General features: G+C 36.3%; 1 protein-coding gene and 2 long non-coding RNA genes across 3 annotated transcripts; 1 reads left to right on the top strand and 2 right to left on the bottom strand.

The window, feature by feature from the left end:
• Positions 1-4,421: 4,421 nt before the first annotated feature.
• Positions 4,422-5,404, bottom strand: LOC118681731 (uncharacterized). The gene is made up of 2 exons (XM_036367503.2): positions 4,918-5,404; positions 4,422-4,861 (listed from the first exon to the last, which is right to left on the bottom strand). The coding sequence occupies exons 1-2, from the start codon at positions 5,402-5,404 to the stop codon at positions 4,422-4,424; spliced, it is 927 nt and encodes a 308-aa protein (XP_036223396.2).
• An 8,772-nt stretch (positions 5,405-14,176) lies between these two features.
• On the top strand, positions 14,177-17,580 carry LOC138858164 (uncharacterized). Its single transcript, XR_011397388.1, has 3 exons — positions 14,177-16,580; positions 16,642-17,104; positions 17,165-17,580. It is a non-coding gene; the product is annotated as an uncharacterized lncRNA (long non-coding RNA).
• A 433-nt stretch (positions 17,581-18,013) lies between these two features.
• LOC118680085 (uncharacterized) lies at positions 18,014-19,365 on the bottom strand. The gene is made up of 3 exons (XR_004975599.2): positions 19,022-19,365; positions 18,810-18,969; positions 18,014-18,740 (listed from the first exon to the last, which is right to left on the bottom strand). It is a non-coding gene; the product is annotated as an uncharacterized lncRNA (long non-coding RNA).
• Between the last annotated feature and the right edge of the window lie 3,073 nt (positions 19,366-22,438).

The following is a 22,438-nucleotide window of genomic DNA, read 5'->3' as shown; positions in this document are numbered from 1 at the left end:
TTTATCTATGGTATTGCGTGACCGTTCAACTACGACTGAGTTGTAAAACAAATAGAAGTTCTTAGCGAAATTCAGCAGAGATAATTGTAAGAATTTAACAGTTGTAACGGTTGGGATATTCCCTTAAATGCTGATGTGAAGAGAAAAGAAGAATTATTGAATATGAAATTGTGCTGGCAGATGTGTTGAGTCCCCACAATGTATGAGGTCAATGACTTCTTTTTTTTCATTTTATGAGGACAATGCATCTTTATTTACAATTTATGGGATCAATAACCCCTTTGTTTACATTGTATGGTGTCAATGTAGATAATGAAGACGGCAATAATTGTGTCCGGATTCAGCAATTCAAAGAGTGGCATCAAGTGCTACAATGCGTTCCTACAAGTACAATGATGAATTGCAAATGCATACGTTTTACATCTTGCGTTTGTTAAATAGAAATAAAAAATATGTTAAGATGATAACCTACGATAAAATAAATTATGTAAAACAACTTTTTTAAATGTATTTTTTTAATAACAATGTTTGATAGCATGACATGTGGCTAAGAGGAGATTTCTCGCTTCATCATTTACATGTTAATTAAGTATATTGTAGTGGGCTTCTGCCTGAAATCTTATTTCTTCGGCGACCGTATTTACCAGAGATAAAGATATGACCAACTCAGCTGTCACTGGAAATGAGAGAGCCATTTCAAAACGTCAAAACCTCCTAAACTCAGTCAACTGTCAAAGTTCAAAAATGATAATTAAAGAAAATGCGAAATTGAAATGTATGTGCTTCGTTGTATTAATTGTCTATTGCAAATGATAAAAAACATTTTTCAATTGAGAGTTAATTCATTTATTCATTTTATTAAGTATTGAAAGTTCAAAAATCAGTTGTTTTAATATATCACAAAAAGGTTTAAATATTTTTCCATATGTTTAAAGGATACATGTATAATAATATTTAATCTTAATAAATGTGGGGTATTTTAATTTAAATGCCGAAAAATCATTATTTTTAGATGCTCTCTCACTGGAATAAGTTGATGAATATCAGCATTTCATATGTACCAGGGAGCCCTAGCAATAGCTCTTAACACTTTATTTTGAAAACGTTAAGAGTAATTTGTTATGTGTGGACAGGTTTGACCTTCGTCTAATTCGCCATTCTATTTTTGACAATTTCAGGTTAAGTCTAATTCTTTTAATCTTAATGTGCTCTTTGCAGCGGAATTTAACATCGAGCATTTCTTGCAAGTTGCAGATGTACCATAGCTTTTTCTGCTGTACATTCGATGCATAGTATTGCCGTGTCATCAGAAAAAGTGGCAGTCATACTATTTGTTGCTAACGGTCTCTAGTAAACAGAATGTACAAAAGTCATCCTAAAATACTTCCTTGCGGTATGCCTGCTTCAATTTCTTTTAGTTTGGAGAATACATTCCCTTGTTTTACACGAAAGAATCTCGAGGTGATATATGATTCCAGAAGAGCACAATACTCAACCGGAAAACATATTTTTAATTTTTACATAAGGCCTGCGCAATGTCCAGGAATACCGCTAAGCATACATTTTCCTCCTCCAACGATATTTCTACGTCTAGCTCTCGTTGCTCAATTGTTGAGATTTGGGGACAGTTTACTTCAGTCTGAAGTACTTGTTTGAATGAAGTCTAGTCCCTATTTTCGTTGTAAAGTTTCGAATTTAGTTCTTATTTAATGGCGATTTCGCTAAGTGTTAAATACATTGGGGAGTGATTAGAGCTTAGATCTAGCCCCCTTCAATTTCGATGAAATTTCGGGACGCTTTCCTAGTAATAAAGAAATCTATTATATCGGGTATTTGGTTGGTATCCGTTGACCAGTAAGTTGGTGCTCCGGTCGATACAAACTCACATCCTGTTTCCTGAGCCCCGAAAAAAAATCTCGTCCTCGGTCCCTGGTTCATCAACGAGAATTTCGTACCTCGGCGGAAAGTCTATTGCAGTAATTGAGAGGGGTTGGTTCATTGTTTTTAGTGTAATAGTGTTGGTTTGAAAATTTTGCGTACTGGTTTTTTCATCTTCATAATTATTAATATATTTGCACAATTGCTAGGGTGGATTGAGTGATAAACATTGTAGTTTTTGAAAAAAATGTGGCTGTGCCATGTCATAACACGGAAAGCACAGTTCACACCTTAAATTTTGTTTAATTTTTATTGTTTTCTAGGTTATCTAAACGACTGCAGAGGTGGAAATTGATCGACTCGATCATTTTGTGCTTACCATTGCATTTATCGCATTTTGACATTGTACCGTAAAAATTCTTGGTATGTCCAAATGCCTGTCTGGCAATTTTCACATAGAGGAATGAGTTTGGAGTTTCTAACACGCTCAATAAGAACAAAGGAGTGCAGAATGTGTTTGATTTCATAAATTTTCTTGACGTCTTCGTTAGAATCAAAATTAGCTAGAAACATGTTTAGTGGCTCTCGTGTTTCCCACTTAAATTTGTTTACGACATTCAGAACATTTACCCTAGGTCCTTTAAATCAGCGACAATAGCACTAGTACTACCCGAGTGAGTTTTATCCATAACCTTTATATGGCGCGTTTGTTTGATTACGTAGGAATGTCAAGATGATCAGAAAACTTTTTTGTCATTGATCTATAGTCATCATTTGATGTGACACTTATTTTTTTAATGTCGTTATTTAAGAGTTTTAAGACATATGTTCTTTTGACAATATCTTTAATTTGGTTATTTAACTTTTTAATTAGAGATATTTGAAATCATAATGGGCGGAGGACGCGTTTCATAGATCGGTTAATGATTTTTAGTAGTTTGCTTTTCAGAATTCGATGACGAAGCTTCAGTCTTACGCTTTTTACTAGGCCTTTTGCTTTTCTTTAAAATCCACTCTGTTTACAGGGCCAATTCCTCTTCAACAGTTTCGTACTGTGGTTTATTATCATTTGTCACAGATGTGCTCTTATTTTGCCCTTTGCTTTTGAATTTCAGCTTTTAATTGCTGTCATAAGTGCTCTAATTCTTTCAGTTTGATTTAGCTGTATCAGAGAACGTCAATGAACAGAGAAGAAGCAAATGTTAAATGAAATCTTTTTGAGTACTAATTTGTAATTCCAGATGAGGGAACATCGAAAAATATAACTTCGAAAAAGAAAAATACACCACACAATGTGCGAAATGCTATTAATAAACACAACGAATATTCCTAAATGAAAAATCGTTGCGCATACCTATTTAGATTTATGTTTTCAATTTCTATGATATGACAAATTTATAATTATGAAAAGCCTTCTGAATTAAAAATCTGTATTACCGGTAAAAACCCCAGAATTCATAATAAAATAAATATTTAATAGACAATTTTTCCAACTTATGTATGTGCGTTGCGTGAGTAATTGCTTATTGAACAAAGGATAACCACAAAACGGTGGCTAAGCGGCCGCGTTTCCACTTTTGAAGTGGTGAGGTCGTAAGCGGGAAGGGGTTAAGCACAATCCATATACGAACCTATACGTTAGAATCCTAAAACTCATGAAACTGAAATTTTATTTAATTTTTTATTTTATTAATTGGAATCTAAGCATATCATAATTCAATTTCTTTAATAGCATATTTTACTTCCTGATAAAATTCAAATATATCAGGAAAATATGTTCATATGCTTAGGTTTATTGAATATTTCCTTATTATGCGTATTTACACAAATGTGATAATCACACATATATTCTTAAATACACGTACGCTGATGCTTGCTTCTTTTTGCCCCGCACAAGCAATGACTTTTGTCCACACTTTTTGCTTTGTGCGAGAAGAAAGTTGAACGATCACAAGCAAGAAGGGGCCAGGGGCGCACTGCCACATAATTACATCAGATATATATTTTATTTATCGAATTTATTTTAAAAACGGTTATAGGTATGAATTTGGGAAAACTTTAGTATAACTTCCCAGGCTTTCGGGGATAAAATGGGTATGGGCGGATAGAGCAGATCCTCCAGATCAAGAATATATATAGATATAGCCGCCGGAAAATTATAGTTTTCGAGATATTTGGGTTTAAAGTTCAAAATTTCGACTATTTAAAGTACGTATTTTTTTGTTTTAGAATGAATTATACACTTATATTTTTCACTTTTATACCCACTAACACTTCACTAATTCGTTTTTACACATTTTTTTTATATTATTGTATATCATAAAAAATAGCTTTATTTCAATATTTGAATTATTCTTCAATTTTTGTGATTTTCACAATAACAAGATGGTTGCAAAATGTCAAATAACCAGTGTTACCTTATCGATATCTTTTGTAAGTGAACTGAAAGAAATGAAAACAGATTATACCCCAATTACAGGAATCCAAAACCTAGAAAAATAAAAAGTTAAGAAATTATTTCAATAAAATAAAAAGATTTTTTTTTATGGTTTGTAAGTGTGTATTATTGCTTCAATTAATTTCACAAAAGGATCTTCATGCTTATTTGCAATATTTTTTCGCCACACATATTCAATGATAAGATCCGCAAAGTTTTCTGGATTGTTGTAATTATCCTTTGAGAAAAATCTTTTCATTACCCGCCACTGGGATTCAATTCGTTGGGTATGCGTCCCGTCTTCCGCAACGAACGGATTGTCAGGATCGCTATGGTTTACCCGACGGTGCTCATACCCGTGAGTTGATAAGCAATCATACGCCTTCCAACAATCGGTACAAATGATTGTGCCGGGCGCAACGGGTTTTTCAATCAGGGGTATGAGCACCTCAGCAGACCTGACATTGTCAGGACATACCTCCAACCGCAAGTTCTCACTGCCATCTTCCACCATTCCCAACACCCAGTGACCTTCCACCCTCCTGCCTGAAATAAGAAAAATATATAAGTAATTATGTATTATTGTTTATTTTTAATATTACCTTTGTTGTATTTCCTCTTTCCAAATTTGCTTTCGTCAATTTGTACTTTTTTCCCAGGGCCACCAATTTTACCCAACTTCTCCTGATGGTCCACTTGGTATAATACTACAGCTTCGCGGCAGTAGTTGTACCAGTCGCATATGGTAGCGCTGGATAAAAACGGTTCCCTGACAAAGCTATTTTTACGCACCTCCTCATGCGACCAATGCGACGAAAAACAAAACATAAGGTAAAATATCTGGTTTAAGGGTACTTTGGCGTTCTCGAACCAAGTACCCTTAGACCTAGATATTGCTGAACGCGTACGGCACGATCCTTTTCGGCATATAAATGTGCCGACGATACTAGTCCCCGCCATTGATAATACCATCGGGATCTTATGCATCCTGCAAATCCTTTTCGTTAATATGAGCCCTTGCTCTTCAGCAAAGGCTATGCAGCTCTCCTTTGTTTCAAATGTTTGGAAAACCTTCCTCACATCCCACATTTCTTTCAACTCTGCCACTGTCAGAACATTAGTTCTGCGCATCACGCCACGGCTGGTCGATTGTTCATCAATATCTAAATATGATTATTAATAAATATTTAAAAAAATATTAAAAAGTATAATAACTTACCAGTTGAAATTCCACTCATTTTTAAAATAAAAACTTGAATAATAACTTTTATAATTTATCCTTTTCCACAATTTAAGCACAACTCACTAAACGCGTTTGAATTTTATTTGCCAAATATGAAGTAAATAGCAAATGGAAATAACGAAACGGTACTTTTCTTCAAAAGTAACAGTATTAATATCCGTTAGAGAGCATTGATGTTTAGGATTATGTTATACTCTCTATGACAATATTACTTTTTCGCGTAGAACTTCTTTTTGCGTTGGCAGCCTTCAGCCGCGCTTCAAAAAAAATAACCCTGGTCGATCCAACACCGGGGTGTACACAAGTTTTTTCGCGCAGAAATTTCTGTTGCGTTGGCGGCCTTCGGCCGCACTTCAAAAAAAATAACCCTGGTCGGTCCAACACCTGGGTTTATCAAAAGAACGAAACTAAAAGATTTATTAGTGTCCATCAACAATTATGATTCCTGTATTTAGGGTATAATCTCTCTTTTTATTTTATTTTTCTTCGTTTGAAAAATAAATTAGTATGGCAACACTGGTTATTTGACATTTACAACCATCTTGTTCAATCATTCCATCAAATGCGAGGAGGAGGTAGGATTTTCAGTGGTGGCTGTCAAATTGTAAAATTGAATTTTTCTCGTTTTACTGAAATTCAATTTCACTCATTTTATTAACTTAATTTCGCATTTGCGGTAGGATTTCTATATGAAAACCAAATATGGTTTACCAGGCGCACAGAAAAAATAGCGCGGCGCAGAGTTATGAATTTGTTGTCGTTGTAATATGAGATACTTAGAAAATAAGCCGCGAGTTCGCTTGAATATTATTGGCCGATGATGGTGCGTCTACGTTTTTTTGTCACTTGCGCGAATGTTTGATTTTTTGCGAAAGACATATTGAGGGACATACATATGTACATATGTGTACATATATGCAAATATATTTGGACATGCGAATGAAGGAAGGCAATTTCAAGAATATTCACATATAGACATATGAACATTTGAAGCAAGTAAACAACAATAGTTGTTTCAGTTCACAGATTAGACAAAATTGCTCGAATATCTTATGTGGTGCTGTTTGTATAGCACACTCAATTATTGCAATGAAATATTATATTTTGCTTAAGTTCAAATCCTATCAGATATTTTTATATATTTTATAGCCCTTTTTTTATTGAATGATATTTTAATTATATTTTCATATTATTTCCCTCATTATTAATTGTTGAGAATAATAATATCACTGGCAACGCTGCATGTCCCCTATTATAAAATAATAACGTCTGGCAACCCCTGACTAGAACTTCGCTTTTGTGTAATAGATAAATTCTTTACTTTGTCCTGAATTAATTGACCTCAAACAGGTTATGAAATTGAATAATTCATCGGGAGAGTTTCTGGACACGCATGTACATATTATATATCAAATCTTGTGAAAGTGAATTGTTCGTGCGCGATTATTCTGGACTTTCTGATCAAGTGATGCTTAAGATGAATTCGGGAATGTTCGCCATAGAAAAGCTAGACGATGACAATTATAGTGCATGGGCTAATCAAATGACAAGTGTTTTGATACATACCGAACTATGGCCAGTTGTATGTGATCACTTAACAAAAAGCGAAAATGGGAGCGAAGAACAAAATGCACAGTTCGACGCAAAAGACAAGAAAGCGCTTGCAAGCATCATGCTGTGCATAAAGCCTTCACAAATAAATAATGTGAAGCACTGTAAAAGAGCGTTGGAAGCGTGGAACAAATTAAAGGAAATACATACGCCAAAAGGCCCCGCTCGTCGTATTAATTTGTTTAAACAATTGTTATATTTGAAAATGAGTGCAAATGATAGCATTGGAACGCATGTGAATAGTTTTTCCGATATAGTTGAAAAACTGCAAGAAATAGAGTTAACGGTTCCTGATGAAATGCTAGCGATCATTTTGTTGTCAAGTTTAAATGACTCATTCGAGAACTTTGTTGTTGCCATCGAATCGCGTGATGTCTTGCCTAGTGTTAGTGCACTGAAACTCAAATTGCTTGAAGAAGGCGAAAGAAGGAAGGCATGTGATGAATACACAGAGAGAAGTGAGAAGAAAATATTTGCAGCGTGCACGGATAAACAGTCAAGCAAGTCAAACGGTTCTTCAAACACACAACAGAGAGGGAAATCGAATGTCACTTGTTGGTCGTCGCGGTCACATTGCCGCAAATTGTAAAGTGAAAGAGAAGTCGACTAAACCAGAAGAAGATAAGTCCGTAAAGAAAACAAATTTCACTGTATTGACTGTGGCTACGAATATTGAGCTAGCAAAAGAAATGTGGTGTTTGGATAGTGGTGCAACCGCCCACTTGTGTTGTGCTCGCTCGATGTTTATAGAATTTTATGAGAATAAAGAAAAGATAATGCTAGCTGGTAATAATTCTATTTGTGCGGAAGGTCGTGGTACTGTGCGCTTCTATTGGCGCAAGCGATCTTTTGATTTGATCGACGTGTTGTACGTGAAAGAACTGCAGTGTAATTTTATGTCTGTCGCGAAAGCCAACAAAAATGGACTTAAAGTAATATTTGAAAACAATGAAGCGAGAATAATGGACAGACATGAAGTCTTGTTAAAAGCACAAAATAGAAACGGGCTGTATATATTTAAAAACGAAATAAAAAAATGTTTTGTGTCGCAGCCTATAAGAGCGCAAATGGAAAAATGGCACAATCGGTTCGGTCACCTGAACTACACGAGTTTACAAAAGATGGCCAAAAATGGCATGGTGTTCAGCTTGGATGCAAACATGAGTTTTGATATAAAAGAACATGTGTGTGAAACGTGTGCAAAATGTAAGATTTGCGAAAAGCAATTCGGTAAAAGATCAGAAAATAGGTCTGCGGACATTCTTGACCTGGTGCACACTGACATTTGTGGGCCAATGAATAAGCCCTCCATTGGCGGTGCACGGTATTTTGCGCCATTTATAGACGATAAAACGCGCTATGTGTCTGTGTGTTTCTTAAAGACAAGAGACGAAATATTTGATAAATTTAAACAGTTTAAGGTATTTGCCGAGACACAGACTGGAATGAAGATTAAATCAATAAGAAGCGACAACGGCCGAGAGTATGTCAGTGAGAAATTTTGCAGCTTTTTGGTGAGTAATGGCATAAACTGATCATGTTAGTTCATGCGTCTGTTGACGAGATGTTTTGGGCAGAGGCTATTAACACGGCTGCCTATCTGCGTAATCGATCTGAGACGTCAACGTTGCCTGCAGTGACGCCGTACGAGGCGTGGTCGGGCAAGAAGCCATCGGTATCTCACCTGAGAGTGTTTGGCGCGAGGGCGATTGTACTGGATAAAATTCACCGGAAGAAGTTCAAACCAAAAGGTGTTGAATACATGTTGGTCGGATACTCCGAGACTGCGAAGGCGTATCGTTTGCACAACCTTGTTGTGAAAACGTTGAAAAGCAAACGATTATTGATGCTAGAGATGTCATATTCCTAGAAGATGACTTGGTAAAATATGGCAGCAAGGGAGCCGCAAACGTTGCTGATGTGAAACTAGCTGAACTTCAAGACCAGTCAGCGTGTGACGCGGTTGATCTGCAGTTTGATGACTTTGTAGCAGATAAGGTGAATCCTGCTAGAGAAGCTGTGGCCACTGAAAAAAGCCATGACAATGAAACTGAGTAGCAGAAGAAACCGACGACAACAATCAAGAAAGCCGTAAGAGAGGCCCAGGGCGACCTAAAAATCTATATACTGGTCGACCTGGACGGCCACGTAAACAATACAACGTGGTGAATGTCATAGCTGCCGATGACATTCAGGTGCCAAATACAGTCAGCGAGGCGTTGGGCACGGCGCAGGCTAAGGAATGGAGAGATTCGATGCAGAAGGAGATTGACTCGCTGCGTGTCAACAATACATGGTCATTGGAAGAGCTACCTAAAGGTGAAAAGCTGATTGGCTGCAAATGGGTTTTTTCTGTGAAGAGAGATCACTTGGGGAAAGTGGAGCGATTCAAATCCCGGTTGGTTGCAAAGGGTTGCGCTCAACGTTTTGGCATTAATTACAATGAAACATTTTCTCCTGTTGCACGTTATTCATCAATAAGGATGGTGATAGCCCTGGCTGTTGAGTACAAGATGTACATGCATCAGATGGACGTGGCGTCCGCGTATCTGAATAGCGAGCTTACAGATGTGGTATATGTGAAGCAACCGGAAGGGTTTGTGGATAAGAGCTATCCTGAGCACGTGTTGAAGTTACACAAGTCATTGTACGGTCTCAAACAAAGCGGCCGTATCTGGAACGAGAAGCTGGACGAGGTGCTTCAAGGATTTGGCTTTGTTCCTTGCGTTAGTGAACCCTGCATATATACACGAAAGGTTCGAAATAACTTCACTATTATTGTCGTATATGTTGGCGACCTAATAGTGGCGAGTTCGAACAAACAAGAACTGAACAACGTGAAGGCGCTTGTATCTGGCGCATTTGATGTGGTCGACGGCGGCGTTCTGAAACATTTCCTGGGTATGGAAATCGAGCGCGATGGTGAGCTTGGCAGTATCCATATTGGCCACAAACAGTTTATTGAGAGTCTTCTCAATGAGTACGGTATGCAGAACTGTAAGGCGAACGCGTTACCATTTTAAGCAGGCTTTCAAGTAAAATGTAACGAAGAAAGCTGCCAACGGGTCAACCAAAAGGCGTATCAGTCATTGATTGGTTCACTGATGTATCTGGCGATGACAACCCGGCCAGATATCCTACATTCCGTAACGAAGCTTGCACAACGGAATGTCGACCCGCACAAGGAGCATGAAGTGGGTGCCAAACGAATATTGCGATATTTGAAGGGCACCACAGCTAAAGTTGCACTACCAAAGCAATGGTCAGCCCATCCATGGTTATGTCGACGCGGACTGGGCTGGAGATAGCAGTGATCGGAAGTCCTTTAGTGGCTGGTCCTTCTTCGCTGCAGGTGCTGCATTTGCTTGGGAGTCCAAGAAGCAATCGGTCGTGGCACTGAGTACTACGGAGGCGGAATATGTGGCGCTTTCGTCAGCAGCTAAAGAAGCGTCGTATCTTACGAAACTTGTTAATGAAATGGGTTTCGGCGATGTCCCGGCAGTGAAGATATACAGTGACAACCAGAGCGCACTGAGCCTTGCAAAGAACTCCAAATTTAATGCGCGTAGTAAGCACATAGACATTAGGCATCATCATATAAGACATTTGTACAAGAATAAGAAAATTGAAATCGAGTATGTACCAACGGAAAGTATGATTTCAGATGTACTAACTAAAAACTTGTGTAAGGTTAAACATTTTAAATTTGTTAGTATGATGGGATTGCATTGAATATGTTTATTATACTCTCGCAACCTGTTGCTACAGAGTATAATAGTTTTGTTCACCTAACGGTTGTTTGTATCACCTAAAATTAATCGAGTTAGATATAGGGTTATATATATATAAATGATCAGGATGAAGAGACGAGTTGAAATCCGGGTGACTGTCTGTCCGTCCGTCCGTCCGTCTGTCCGTCCGTCCGTCCGTGCAAGCTCTAACTTGAGTAAAAATTGAGATATCTTTATGAAACTTGGTAGACATGTTTCCTGGTACCGTGAGACGGTTGGTATTGCAGATGGGCGTAATCGGACCACTGCCACGCCCACAAAACGCCATTAATCAAAAACAAATAACTTGCCATAACTAAGCTCCGCAATAAGATACAAGACTGTTATTTGGTACACAGGATCACATTAGCGAGGGGCATCTGCAGTTAAAATTCTTTTTTAAAAAGTGGGCGTGGTCCCGCCTCTAATAGGTTTAATGTGCATATCTCCTAAACCGCTAATGCTATAATAACAAAATTCACTGGAAGCAAATGTTTTTAGCACTTCTATTGACGGTGTGAAAATAGTTGAAATCGGGCGGCAACTCCGCCCACTCCCCATATAACGGTACTGTTAAAAACTACTAAAAGCGCGATAAATCAAGCACTAAACACGCCAGAGACATTAAATTTTATCTCTGAGATGGTATAAGATGACTTTATAGGAACCGCGTTCAAAATTAGACAGTGGGCGTGGCACAGCCCACTTTTAGGTGAAAACCCATATCTTGAGATCTGCTTAACCTATTTCAACCAAATTCGGTGCGTAACGTTCTTTTCATGTTTCTATGTCATAGTGCGAAAATGGGCGTAATTGGACTACAATCACGCTGTTCAAACCCCTAAGTACTAAATATGTGGACCCCAGTGCCTATAGTTGACCTTCTACCGAAAATATCAGTCAATCCACAAAGAAATCTCAAACGAGTATACCATTTGACTTTCCGAGAGTATAAAATGTTCGGTTACATCCGAACTTAGCCCTTCCTTACTTGTTTTTAGTTTGAGTTTGTAAAGTTAGACATGCAGCTTTGAGAAGGAGTGTTGAGAATAATAATATCACTGGCAACGTTGCATGTCCCCTATTATAAAATAATAACGTCTGGCAACCCCTGACTAGAACTTCGCTTTTGTGTAATAGATAAATTCTTTACTTTGTCCTGAATTAATTGACCTCAAACATTAATATTTTCTTGTCCGAAGTCAATTACTTTCGTTTTTATTTCAATTTTTGTTTATGTGCATACCAATGAACATCTGTGCATATGTATGTATATACATTTTGTTAATAGAGTGGTGTAGTTCGTTGCGTAAATTGATAGGTGTGGTAACATTTTATTTTCGAATTTTTATTGGCGCGCGTGGTGGGACAGTCGGACGGAAGGAGACATGTTAATATTAATGTTAATTCTCTCGTTATTCTCTCTAAATTAATTAGATTGACGGACCCAGTAGCCCAACGAGCGAATAATTTATTATTGTCGGAAACATGGATAAACAATGAAGAAGTTGTAGATCTGCCGAACTTCGATTGTGTCGTCAATTTCACACGTCCCAATATAAGAGCTCGGGGGTAGATGTCCATCATAACTCCACTGACAGAATAAATATTGTTACTCCACATATGGATATGAATTTACAACAAATTAACCGATTGACTGCGAATGCTGCTGTTGGAGATATTTGTGCGGCCGAATGTATCATAGAAAGCGGACAGAGTGTGGCAATGATTGTTCTCTACATCACTCCGAACCAGAGAATTAACGATATAATAAAATTCATACATAGAGCATTATTGGCATATACTTCCTCTAGTGCAGCAGAATTACGAGAAGATTTGCACACTATGCCAATGATTTTAAGCGGTGATTTTAATGCCAATTTTGCCTTGGAAAAAGCTCAAACACTTGTATAATTTTTAGAAAGTAAATTTAATTTAAAAATGAATAATAATCCCAAAGACTCAACAACCAAATCAGGCACGATAATAGATGCAATGTTCTCAAGATATTTAAGTAATTTAAGAATTTTCATTTCATATTTTTCATACCACAAACCAATTGTATCTTTTCTTGAACATGAAAGTATGGAAGTGAATGAATAAATCTATATATATAAAAGAAAGTCGTGTTAGTTACTCCACTTATAACTCAAGAACGGCTGAACCGATTTAGCTGAAAATTGGCAGGGAGGTAGTTTAGAGCCAGGAAAAGGACATAGGAAACTTTTTATCCCGATCGACAGCATTACCGTGTGACTTGACATGAAACGTCAGTCACTATAAAACGTGGTATAACAAAAAAGAATCAGACTTGGAATAACAAAGCGCAAATGACAGCTATGTAATGGCGTATGGATGACAATTTGATATTTGTAAGAAATCAATAATAAAACTATTTTTATTAAATAAACAATTAACAATTATAATGATAGTGCCATTGCCCATTCGTATAAACAGTAAAGTGAACTATAAAACTCGGTATGGTTTAAAATTTGAGTTTGAGTTTGAGTGAAGTGAAGTTTAATTAATAATGCCGCGACCAAGACCATCGAATCTTTCCCGACAAAGCCGTGATGCAAGAAGAATACGAAATACTGCAAATGAAAGGACAGAAGAAGAACAAGAAATTGCACGTGAACAGCGCCGCGATAGTATGGCTCGACTTCGTGCTTCTCAATCACGGGAACAAAGTGAAGCAGCCCGTGAAACAGCTCGGTTGGCAATGCAGAATCGTCGAGCGAAGAACAGAGGTCAACAAATAGATAATTTGCGACGCAGAACAATATATTTATCAAGTGCTGATTTGAATCGAGCAGCGTTTCAATACGATTGCAGCAATGATTACAGCTTGCATCCTAGCGTTTGCAGTGGGCAAATGGACGTAGTTTGCGAGTATTGTGGTGCATTAAAGTTTTCCGGAGAAACGCCTGGATTATGCTGCCTTAATGGTAAAGTGAAATTGCCATTCTTGACTCCGCCACCTGAGCCATTGTATTCATTGCTTTGTGGCGAAACACAAGAATCACGCCACTTTCTTGCAAATACTCAAAAATACTATGGTTGTTTCTAGATGACGTCATTTGGGGCAGATATTATCGAAGAACGAGGATTTAATCCGACATTTAAGGTATTTATTTTTGTACTTACATAGAATGTAGTTAAAGAATAACATACTTTATCTATTGGTACCTATGTAGTATATTTGCTAATTCTGAACTCTACTCTCCCATAGAAAAAAGTATTTATAACCCAATTAATACTGTCTGGTTTTTATTAGAAAACGATAGTCATTGGGATACGACAATCGCTGAAGCCATTATCTCTGCATCTCCAAGTCAGATACGCACATTATTCGCTATCATAATTTCGACATGTTTTCCATCAAACCCATGTAACCTGTGGCACAAATACAAGGATAATATGTCAGAAGATATTTTACATCAAATTCGTGACAGTTCCAGAAATCACGATATTGAGATGAATGAGGAGATACATAATCGTGCTTTTCTCTTGATAGCAGATATGTGTTACCTCATGTGCGGTAATTTATTAATCAGGTTAGGAATGCCAGTACCATATCGTGAAATCAATGACAAAGCGAGTTCACTCACCTGTTCAACCTATATCTTAGATTGATGTCTCTAATTAACGTGCACCTGTGCGGCTACATGAATCAAATAGTTGGCACCATCTTAGCTCACCCTGTTTAGGCGCTAATGGCCGCAAAAGGGTGACACATTAAATTCCAAAGTGTTTTGGTCAATTGTTTTAAAACGAAAACGACAACGGGAATACGGCCGATTATATCGACAACGTACAAGGTGCAACAATCTAATGATATTATTCAGTGACGCAATGTACAATGAAGCATTGATTGTTATAGAGAATCATTGCATTGTCATCAGCAAGATGTAGGCGGGGAAGCTCATTCAGCATTTAAGCTACTATTAGACATTTAAAATAAAAAATATGCAGTGTGAAATAAAAAAAAAAAAACAATTTTCCATGGCCAGAGTGTAAAATTATCATTTGTGATGAATGTACTATGGCACACAAACTTTCGTTTGAGGCATTGGATAGAATTTCGAAAGATATAAAAAACAAAGACAAACTATTTGGTGGAACTCTTTCCTTCTTTCAGGTGATTTCAAACAGATGCTTCCCGTTATTCCACGTTCAACGTATGCAAATGAAATCAACGCTAGCTTAAAAGCATCGCGACTATGGCGTAATATTGAAAAAGTACATATGACAGTAAACATGCGCGTTCATATGCTTCAAGATTCATCTGCCGAAACTTCTTATAACAACTGTTAGATATTGTCAATGAAGGAATTGCTATGCGTTAAAATACTGGATGCATAAAATTACCGACGAATTTTTGCACATTCATTAACTCACAAAATATTCGCACTTAACTTTAGATATAGATTCCCAATGATGATCAATAAGTCACAACTCCAAACGTTGTCTGTTTGTGGCTAAGATTTGGATACAATATGCTTTTCCCACAGACAAATCTTTGTGACATGTTCTCGAGTGGGCAAACCCTCCAGTTTGTTTCTATTAGCTAAGTACGGACTGAGCAAAAATATTGTTTACTTGACTTCGTTGGCAAATTAATCTTTGTTTATTTTTAATTAAGAATAATTTATTAACATAAATAAAGTAAACTTATTAACATAAATAAAGTAAACTTTAATCGTCTACAACTCTTTATTCCTTTTTCAATTATATTTACATCTCCAACACACAAATACTTTTAAAAATTAACGTATATGGTAGATCAACGTTTGCCGGGTCAGCTAGTTTTTTATAAATGGAGGCGAAAACATCAACTATCTTTTTTCGTTAACCTAACACCCTTAAAAATTCCAGAATTAGGAATAGTGGCTTCTGTTATCGGGGAAGTATTTCTATCTCATAAAACTTGCTGGCTAGGGTGAGTATTTTCATTTCGAGTGTCCATCGAGATCCATGAAGTTTCACTTCTAGCGCCTAGCTTTCTAGGCTGTTTGGTTTTTTGTAGGTCAAAGTCCAAGTGATGGTGAGTTCGACTTTATAAGTTATTGATGAAATTGGTATTTTGAGGACAGCTGTTGGAGCTCTCTGCGCCTGTGCATTGCAACTTCCTGCCGTGTTTCCGAACAAACGCTTTTCAGCAATTTACTTGGTTCAGCTGCCAAGTTTGCTAAAACAACTTGAATTTAAAAACAAGTAAAGAAAAGCTCGGATGTACCCGAACAGAACAAAGAAAGTGTTAATTACAATTTTAGCTATTCAGCATATTTTGGCAGAACGTCAAAGGCCTATTCACATACAACTTTCCTCGCTTTACGTGACAGTTCATACTGAAGCAACGAAGCGAAGAAAACGAAGGGTTTGCCAGAATGAAGGGTAATTGAAAAGAAAGTCTGAGAAATGACTTTCGGCCTGATTGATATGGCAGTGATAATACTAAAAATGTTTGAGCTGACTCAAAAATATACGATCAAGGCGACGGATGTGGGTTAGACCAGCTAATTTTGAACAACTTTATAAAGATCCAGAGTAATTCAAAAAAACCTGTGCAGGAAAAATTAAAAAAGCATTCAAACAAACCATCGATTGCCACCAAACGCAGACTTTTTCTCACACTCACGTAAGTAGCTTGTAATAAGAGTGTAAGTTAAAATGTTTTCAAGGAAATGTCTACTATTCAGTTATTTAACTCACGGAGGCACACAGCAAATGTTTTCACAACATTCAAAATGGGACGATCGACCGTGAACAGTATTATTGCTAAAACATATTTTGTGGGATGAGCTCGGTAACATTTATTTATCAGTTTCAAGCAAGCATGAGTGGAAACGAATAGCTAAAGACTTTCAAACAATGTGTAATTTGATGTGTTGGAGCAATCGACGGCAAGCACATTAAGATCAAATGTCCTCCGGTTCCCTATGTTATAATTACAAAGGGAATTACTCCATTGTACTTTTAGCAAGCTGTGATGCAAACTATACATTTACCAACATAGACATTGGTGCCTATGGCCCACAAAGTGATGGTGATGTTTTGAGGAATTCGGATTTTGGACAAAATTGTTCAATGGGGATTTAGCATGCTTTATGGTTGGAGATGCAGCATTTCCCTTAAAAAATTGTTTAATGCGGCCATATCCAGGTGTGAATGTACAGTATTCATTATGCATTTACTCATTATTAAAAATTAATTTTACTTTAGATAGTCTTTCCCCATAAGATAAAGAAGTTTTCAACAAATGATTATCACGGGATCGGCGTGTCATTGAAAATGTTTTTGGGATCATGACAGCACGTTCGAAGGTTTTACTGTCTCCTCTGCATATTCATCCAACATCTGCAAAAAATAGCGTTAAAACAGCAGTTTTACTGCATAATTTCGTAAAAATGAACGATGGCAGTTACTGTCCTCCTGATTATGTTGACCAATATCAAGGAGATACCAAATCAATGGTCTATGGTACCAAGAAATTGGAACACCACTGCCGAGACATGGCAGAATGATGGCAAACAATGCTTCTAGGAGTGAGTTCGCCTTGAGGGATAGTCTAAAGGCCTTTAACAGTTTTTAAATTCCCTTATGTTTAATTTATTATGTGGACCTGTGTTATAGTTAATATTAATCGAATATAATATCTATTTAAGAATGAACAGTTGTATTTAAATGTAATATAGTTTTTAATTAAATGATGAAATACCTTTGTTGTGTAGAGAATAAAAATTTTATATTATATATACATATTAGGGTGGCGCAAAAAAAAAAAATAATTTTTTTTTAAGTCTCGTGTGAAAATATGATAGTTTATCATGTTTTAAGAGCCTTGTCCAAAGGACAGCTAAAAAAAAATGTTTAAAGGTCGCTCAGAATTTTTTAAGATATCAAAAATCACCAAAAAACTATTTTTTGTTAATCAAATTTTTTTTTTCGTTACAGTATAATTTTATATACCAAAAAATAATAAGTTCCTGAAACTTTCAAATTTAAAATAATGCACTGATAAATTGAATAAAATTACGAGCGATCTTTTAAACTTCGAATTTTGAGCTGAAATTTTCAGGAACTTATTATTTTTTGATCTGTAAAATTAAAAATGTAACGAGAAAAAAAATTTGATTAAAAAAAAGTCGGTTTTTGGTGATTTTTGATACGTCCTTTGGACAAGGCTCTTAAAACATGATAAACTATCATATTTTCACACGAGACTTAAAAAAAAATTATTATTGGAATTTTTTGCGCCACCCTAATACATATACAATATATTAACAGTACATCACACTTATTTTCCACATTTTCTATTCAAATACATATTGGAATAGGCAAACCTTAAATCTAATCACACAAATTTACTACACTAAATGATATTAATGACAAGGCAAAACTTAAAATAAATGCAACATTCAATTACACAAATTACAAAAAAAAATTAAAAATATTAAAACTTTTTAAAAAGAAATCAGAAAAAATGCAGGAAAGGTTAAAAATAGTGTAAGGAATTGTGGACCTAGCATTTCTGTTTCAACCTATCCTCTGGTTTCTTTTGTAACAGTTCATCTAGAATTTGTAAAAATATTTTACTTTTGGCTTCTGTCAATTGTTCTGATCTTGACAACGCTATCTCCAGGGTTCCACAGTTATTGAATCGGTTGTAAGATTCTTCCTCCACCCGCTGCCCTTTTGAGGCTCTGAATGCGCTGCTGCTGCCCTGGTTTTCAAGGAACCCACTCTCCTCTACGAGCTCCTACACCACAATCACTCACTTGAGTACCCTCCATGTTCACTGTAAATAATAAATTAACATCATCAATACAAAATGAAAATTAATATTTTTAAAATATTTATAACTTACTTTCTGGGGGCAACATATTTCGTTTAAAACCGCATTGGTGGGAAATAACACCATTCCGTTGTATTATGGGCTGCTGCCCTCGACCTCAATTTTTGTGCCGCCACCTCCTGCACGAACCTATCCCGCAACGACGCGTGTTTTTGCAGTGTGCAATGTTCCACTACGAAAAAAATTTATGAATAATCATTTTACAATAACTAATAAATACTAACCTGAGGCTACCATATAATTTGACACCGCCTGCCATGACCGCTCCTTGGCGTTCTTGTTTCTAAAGCTTTTGCAGCTCTTATTGAACAAGCATGGGTGCATTTGCATTGCTTCAATTAGTTAAAATTATTGAAAATTATTGTTTATAACACATAATTATAGTGTATTTTACTTAATACAAAAGCATACATCGAACTATTCTGTCAAAACCAAGGTCTGACGTAAAGCGAATAAAAAGTTCCATGTGAATTGGGCATAAGCGTTCTTTTTTGTTTACAATTATTATTGTTATGCCTTCATGTGAGGGCCACCAGTAATCTATATATAATATATAAAAATGAATTGCTGTTCGTTAGTCTCGCTAAAACTCGAGAACAGCTGAACGGATTTATCTTATCTTGGTTTTGAAATGTTTGTGGAGATCTAGGGACGGTTTAAAAGGTGAGAAAATTTCATGTAATTGCCGGGAAAACCCTCAAAACAGCCCTTTTCTATTTCCCATACAAAGGTTTTCTAAATAAAATGGTGAGTCAATTTCTAATTTATTACCGCTGCATAAAGTTCAAATTTACGTGCGCGTTGGAGGATCTAATGTCGCGTTCCGAAACTTTACCAAAGTGAAACGCGAAGTCGACTAAATTGCATAATCATAAAATATATAGTACATAAATAGTGTTCGACTTAGAGAAACTTAATTTAAGCTAACTTCTGTTGTTAATCTCTCAGATTTTTTTTTTATAAGATTGATAAATCTTAAGTTTTGTCACAAATTAAATTTCTGAACGGAATTATAATATTTGAAATTAGATTTAACAATCAACAAATATGTCAATCCGTCCTGTCGCACTTCAGAAAACGGAAAAAACTATTACGATATTGAGTTACGATATCTACATCCCTTTATTTTTGTGGCTAGAACTTTCTTTATTTTGGTGATGCTTTGTGATAGTGACCAAGTATTGTGCTCTTATTTCGTGATAGTGACACTTTACTGCTAAATGAGCGAGAAAATTTGTCACTTTGATGAGAAACAAAAAATAGTAAAGAACAATTTAACTAAAGGTACTTAAATAATATTTAAAAATTTAAAAAAGTAAGGTTTAGATATAATAAATTGATTAATTACAATTTACGATGCCGAGGAGAAGACGACCTGACTTAGGTCATCGCAGTCAATCAAATTTGCGAAGAGCTACCTTACGTGCTAACCGCACTGATAACCAGAGAGAAACCGATCAAATAGAAAAAATAGTCGTATTACTATGTCAGAATTGCGTTCTTTAGGGAGTGACAATGTAGGAGATAGGCTTAGAATGCAACGAGTTCATGCACATCAAACACAACAACAGCAAGCGAGACATAATGAAATTGAACGAATCCGCAGACGCAGTGCTCCTGTGATTCTTGAGCTAGATGCATTCCGCTATGATCCGGCATACATAATTTGTAAATATTGTAAGGCGTTAAGATACACTGGTGAATCTACTGGATTATGTTGTGCTGGAGGCAAAGTAAAATTGCCAGAATTGGAATCATCAACTTCAACTGGACGACCAGAGCGTTTTTCATCTTTGAGTGAAAAATCAGCAGAAATTTGGCAGACCAATTTTGACACTTTTTGTGAGCATGCGATGCGTTTTTCCCTTTGCGAAAATAAAAAAGCAAAATATGACGAAAATATTCTTTTTGATCTTCCATTTTTCAACGAACGCCAAACGAAAACTACGCAACCGATCAAAAAACTCTTTTTTAGTGATTGACAGCTGAATTGCCAACTATCAAATAACAAAATGTGTTTTACATTTGGACTACGTCAGCAAACCTAAAAATTCAACTGAAGCCATCTATGAGTGAAATCCGCAATTACTTAGTTGTTAACCCAATATATTATATACCCTTATGAAAGTAACAAATGATGAAACTGGAGGGATTTACTTCTTAGATGCACCTGGTGGTAGAGGAAAAGCCTTTTTGATTTCATTAATATTAGCAATAATTCGCTCACAAAATAGAATTGCACTTGCAATCGCTTCGTCGGGAATCGCAGCAACTTTACTTAAAGGTGGTCGAACAGCCTATTCAGCACTAAAATTTCCATTAAATATGCAAAACAATGCAACTCCAACCTGCACCATTTCGACGAACTCTGCAAATTTTATTATCAGGAGATTTTCGTCAAATATTGAAAGTGATTCCACGATCAACGCCAGCTGATGAACTCAATGTATGTTTAAAGTGCTCAAATTTGTGGAAACATGTCAAGGTATTACATTTAAGCAAGAATATGCGTGTGAAGTTGCCAAATGACCAATCTGGAGACATATTCTCTAAACAACTCATTGACATTGGCAAATTTTCGATAGACATGTTGACTGGCTGCATTAACTTTCCTCAAAGTTTTTGTTACTTAACTCGATCAAAAGATGAACTTTTTCAAAAGGTATTTCCAGATGTTTCTAAAAGTTATAGAAACATTGATTGGTTGAGCAAGCGAGCTATATTGGCTGCAAAAAACATAGATGTAAATGTTTTAATTTCAAGCCAATTGAGGATATATAAATCGTTTGATTCGGCTACTAACCAAGATGATGTCATCAACTCTGAATTTTTAAACTCGCTGGATTTGCCAGGATTGCTACCTCACAATCTTCAATTAAAGGTTGGATCGGTAACTATAATGTTGCGAAATATCAACCAACCGCGTCTTTGCAACGCACACGGTTAGCGATAAAAAAAAATTACTGAACAATGTGATAGAAGCAACTATACTGAAAGGAAAGCATAAAGGAGAAGTTATTTTGATACAACGCATCCAATGATTCCGACTGGTGTACCATTTGAATTTAAACGACTACAGTTTCCAGAGCGGCTTGCTTTTGCTATGACCATAAATAAGTTCATCATTATATGTTTGTGGTATTCTCTGATCTAGAAAACCCATGTTTCTCACATGGTCAATTGTATGTTGCCCGGTCACAAAGCACTACAATGAAAATAAATTTAATTTTTATTAATAATTATGATTTACTTGATTAACAATAAAGCGATTACTTTAAATGCTTATACATGTTTTATATCATTAATTTTTATTACATCGGTTATTAATCCGTCTATCTCTATGTTATGTCATTGAGGCACCCATTTTTTAAATATTTGTCACCTTTAGCTTCCCACTATCCCTTTAGATTATTTTCCAATCATGTTTGAACCTTAAGTTCGCCTCATAGTTTAAAGTCCTTTGGCAAACATACCAGTCGGGGCTTTTTAGTTGGTCCCAAAAGGGTGGCCAAAGTTCGTGGAAGCGAAGACACTTTGGTCACCCAAGCTGAAACTCACACACCGCCCTATCATCAGGGTGACGGTTCTGTTCAGGAAAATTTTTCCGCCAACTATAAAATAGGTAGGAACGATAAACTGCC

This window comes from Bactrocera oleae, chromosome X, assembly GCF_042242935.1.
Source record: "Bactrocera oleae isolate idBacOlea1 chromosome X, idBacOlea1, whole genome shotgun sequence".
NCBI classification, from domain to species: domain Eukaryota; kingdom Metazoa; phylum Arthropoda; class Insecta; order Diptera; family Tephritidae; genus Bactrocera; species Bactrocera oleae.
Note: the sequence above shows the minus strand (reverse complement) of the source record. Positions and strands in the feature narration are given on the sequence as shown.

Bases quoted from the DNA above. Each gene is read 5' to 3' on its own strand.
- LOC118681731 (XM_036367503.2), bottom strand. From the start codon at position 5,404: ATGTGGGATGTGAGGAAGGTTTTCCAAACATTTGAAACAAAGGAGAGC. The intron at 4,862-4,917 runs GTAATATTAAAA...TTCTTATTTCAG, and splicing joins AAAGAGGAAATACAACAAAG to GCAGGAGGGTGGAAGGTCAC.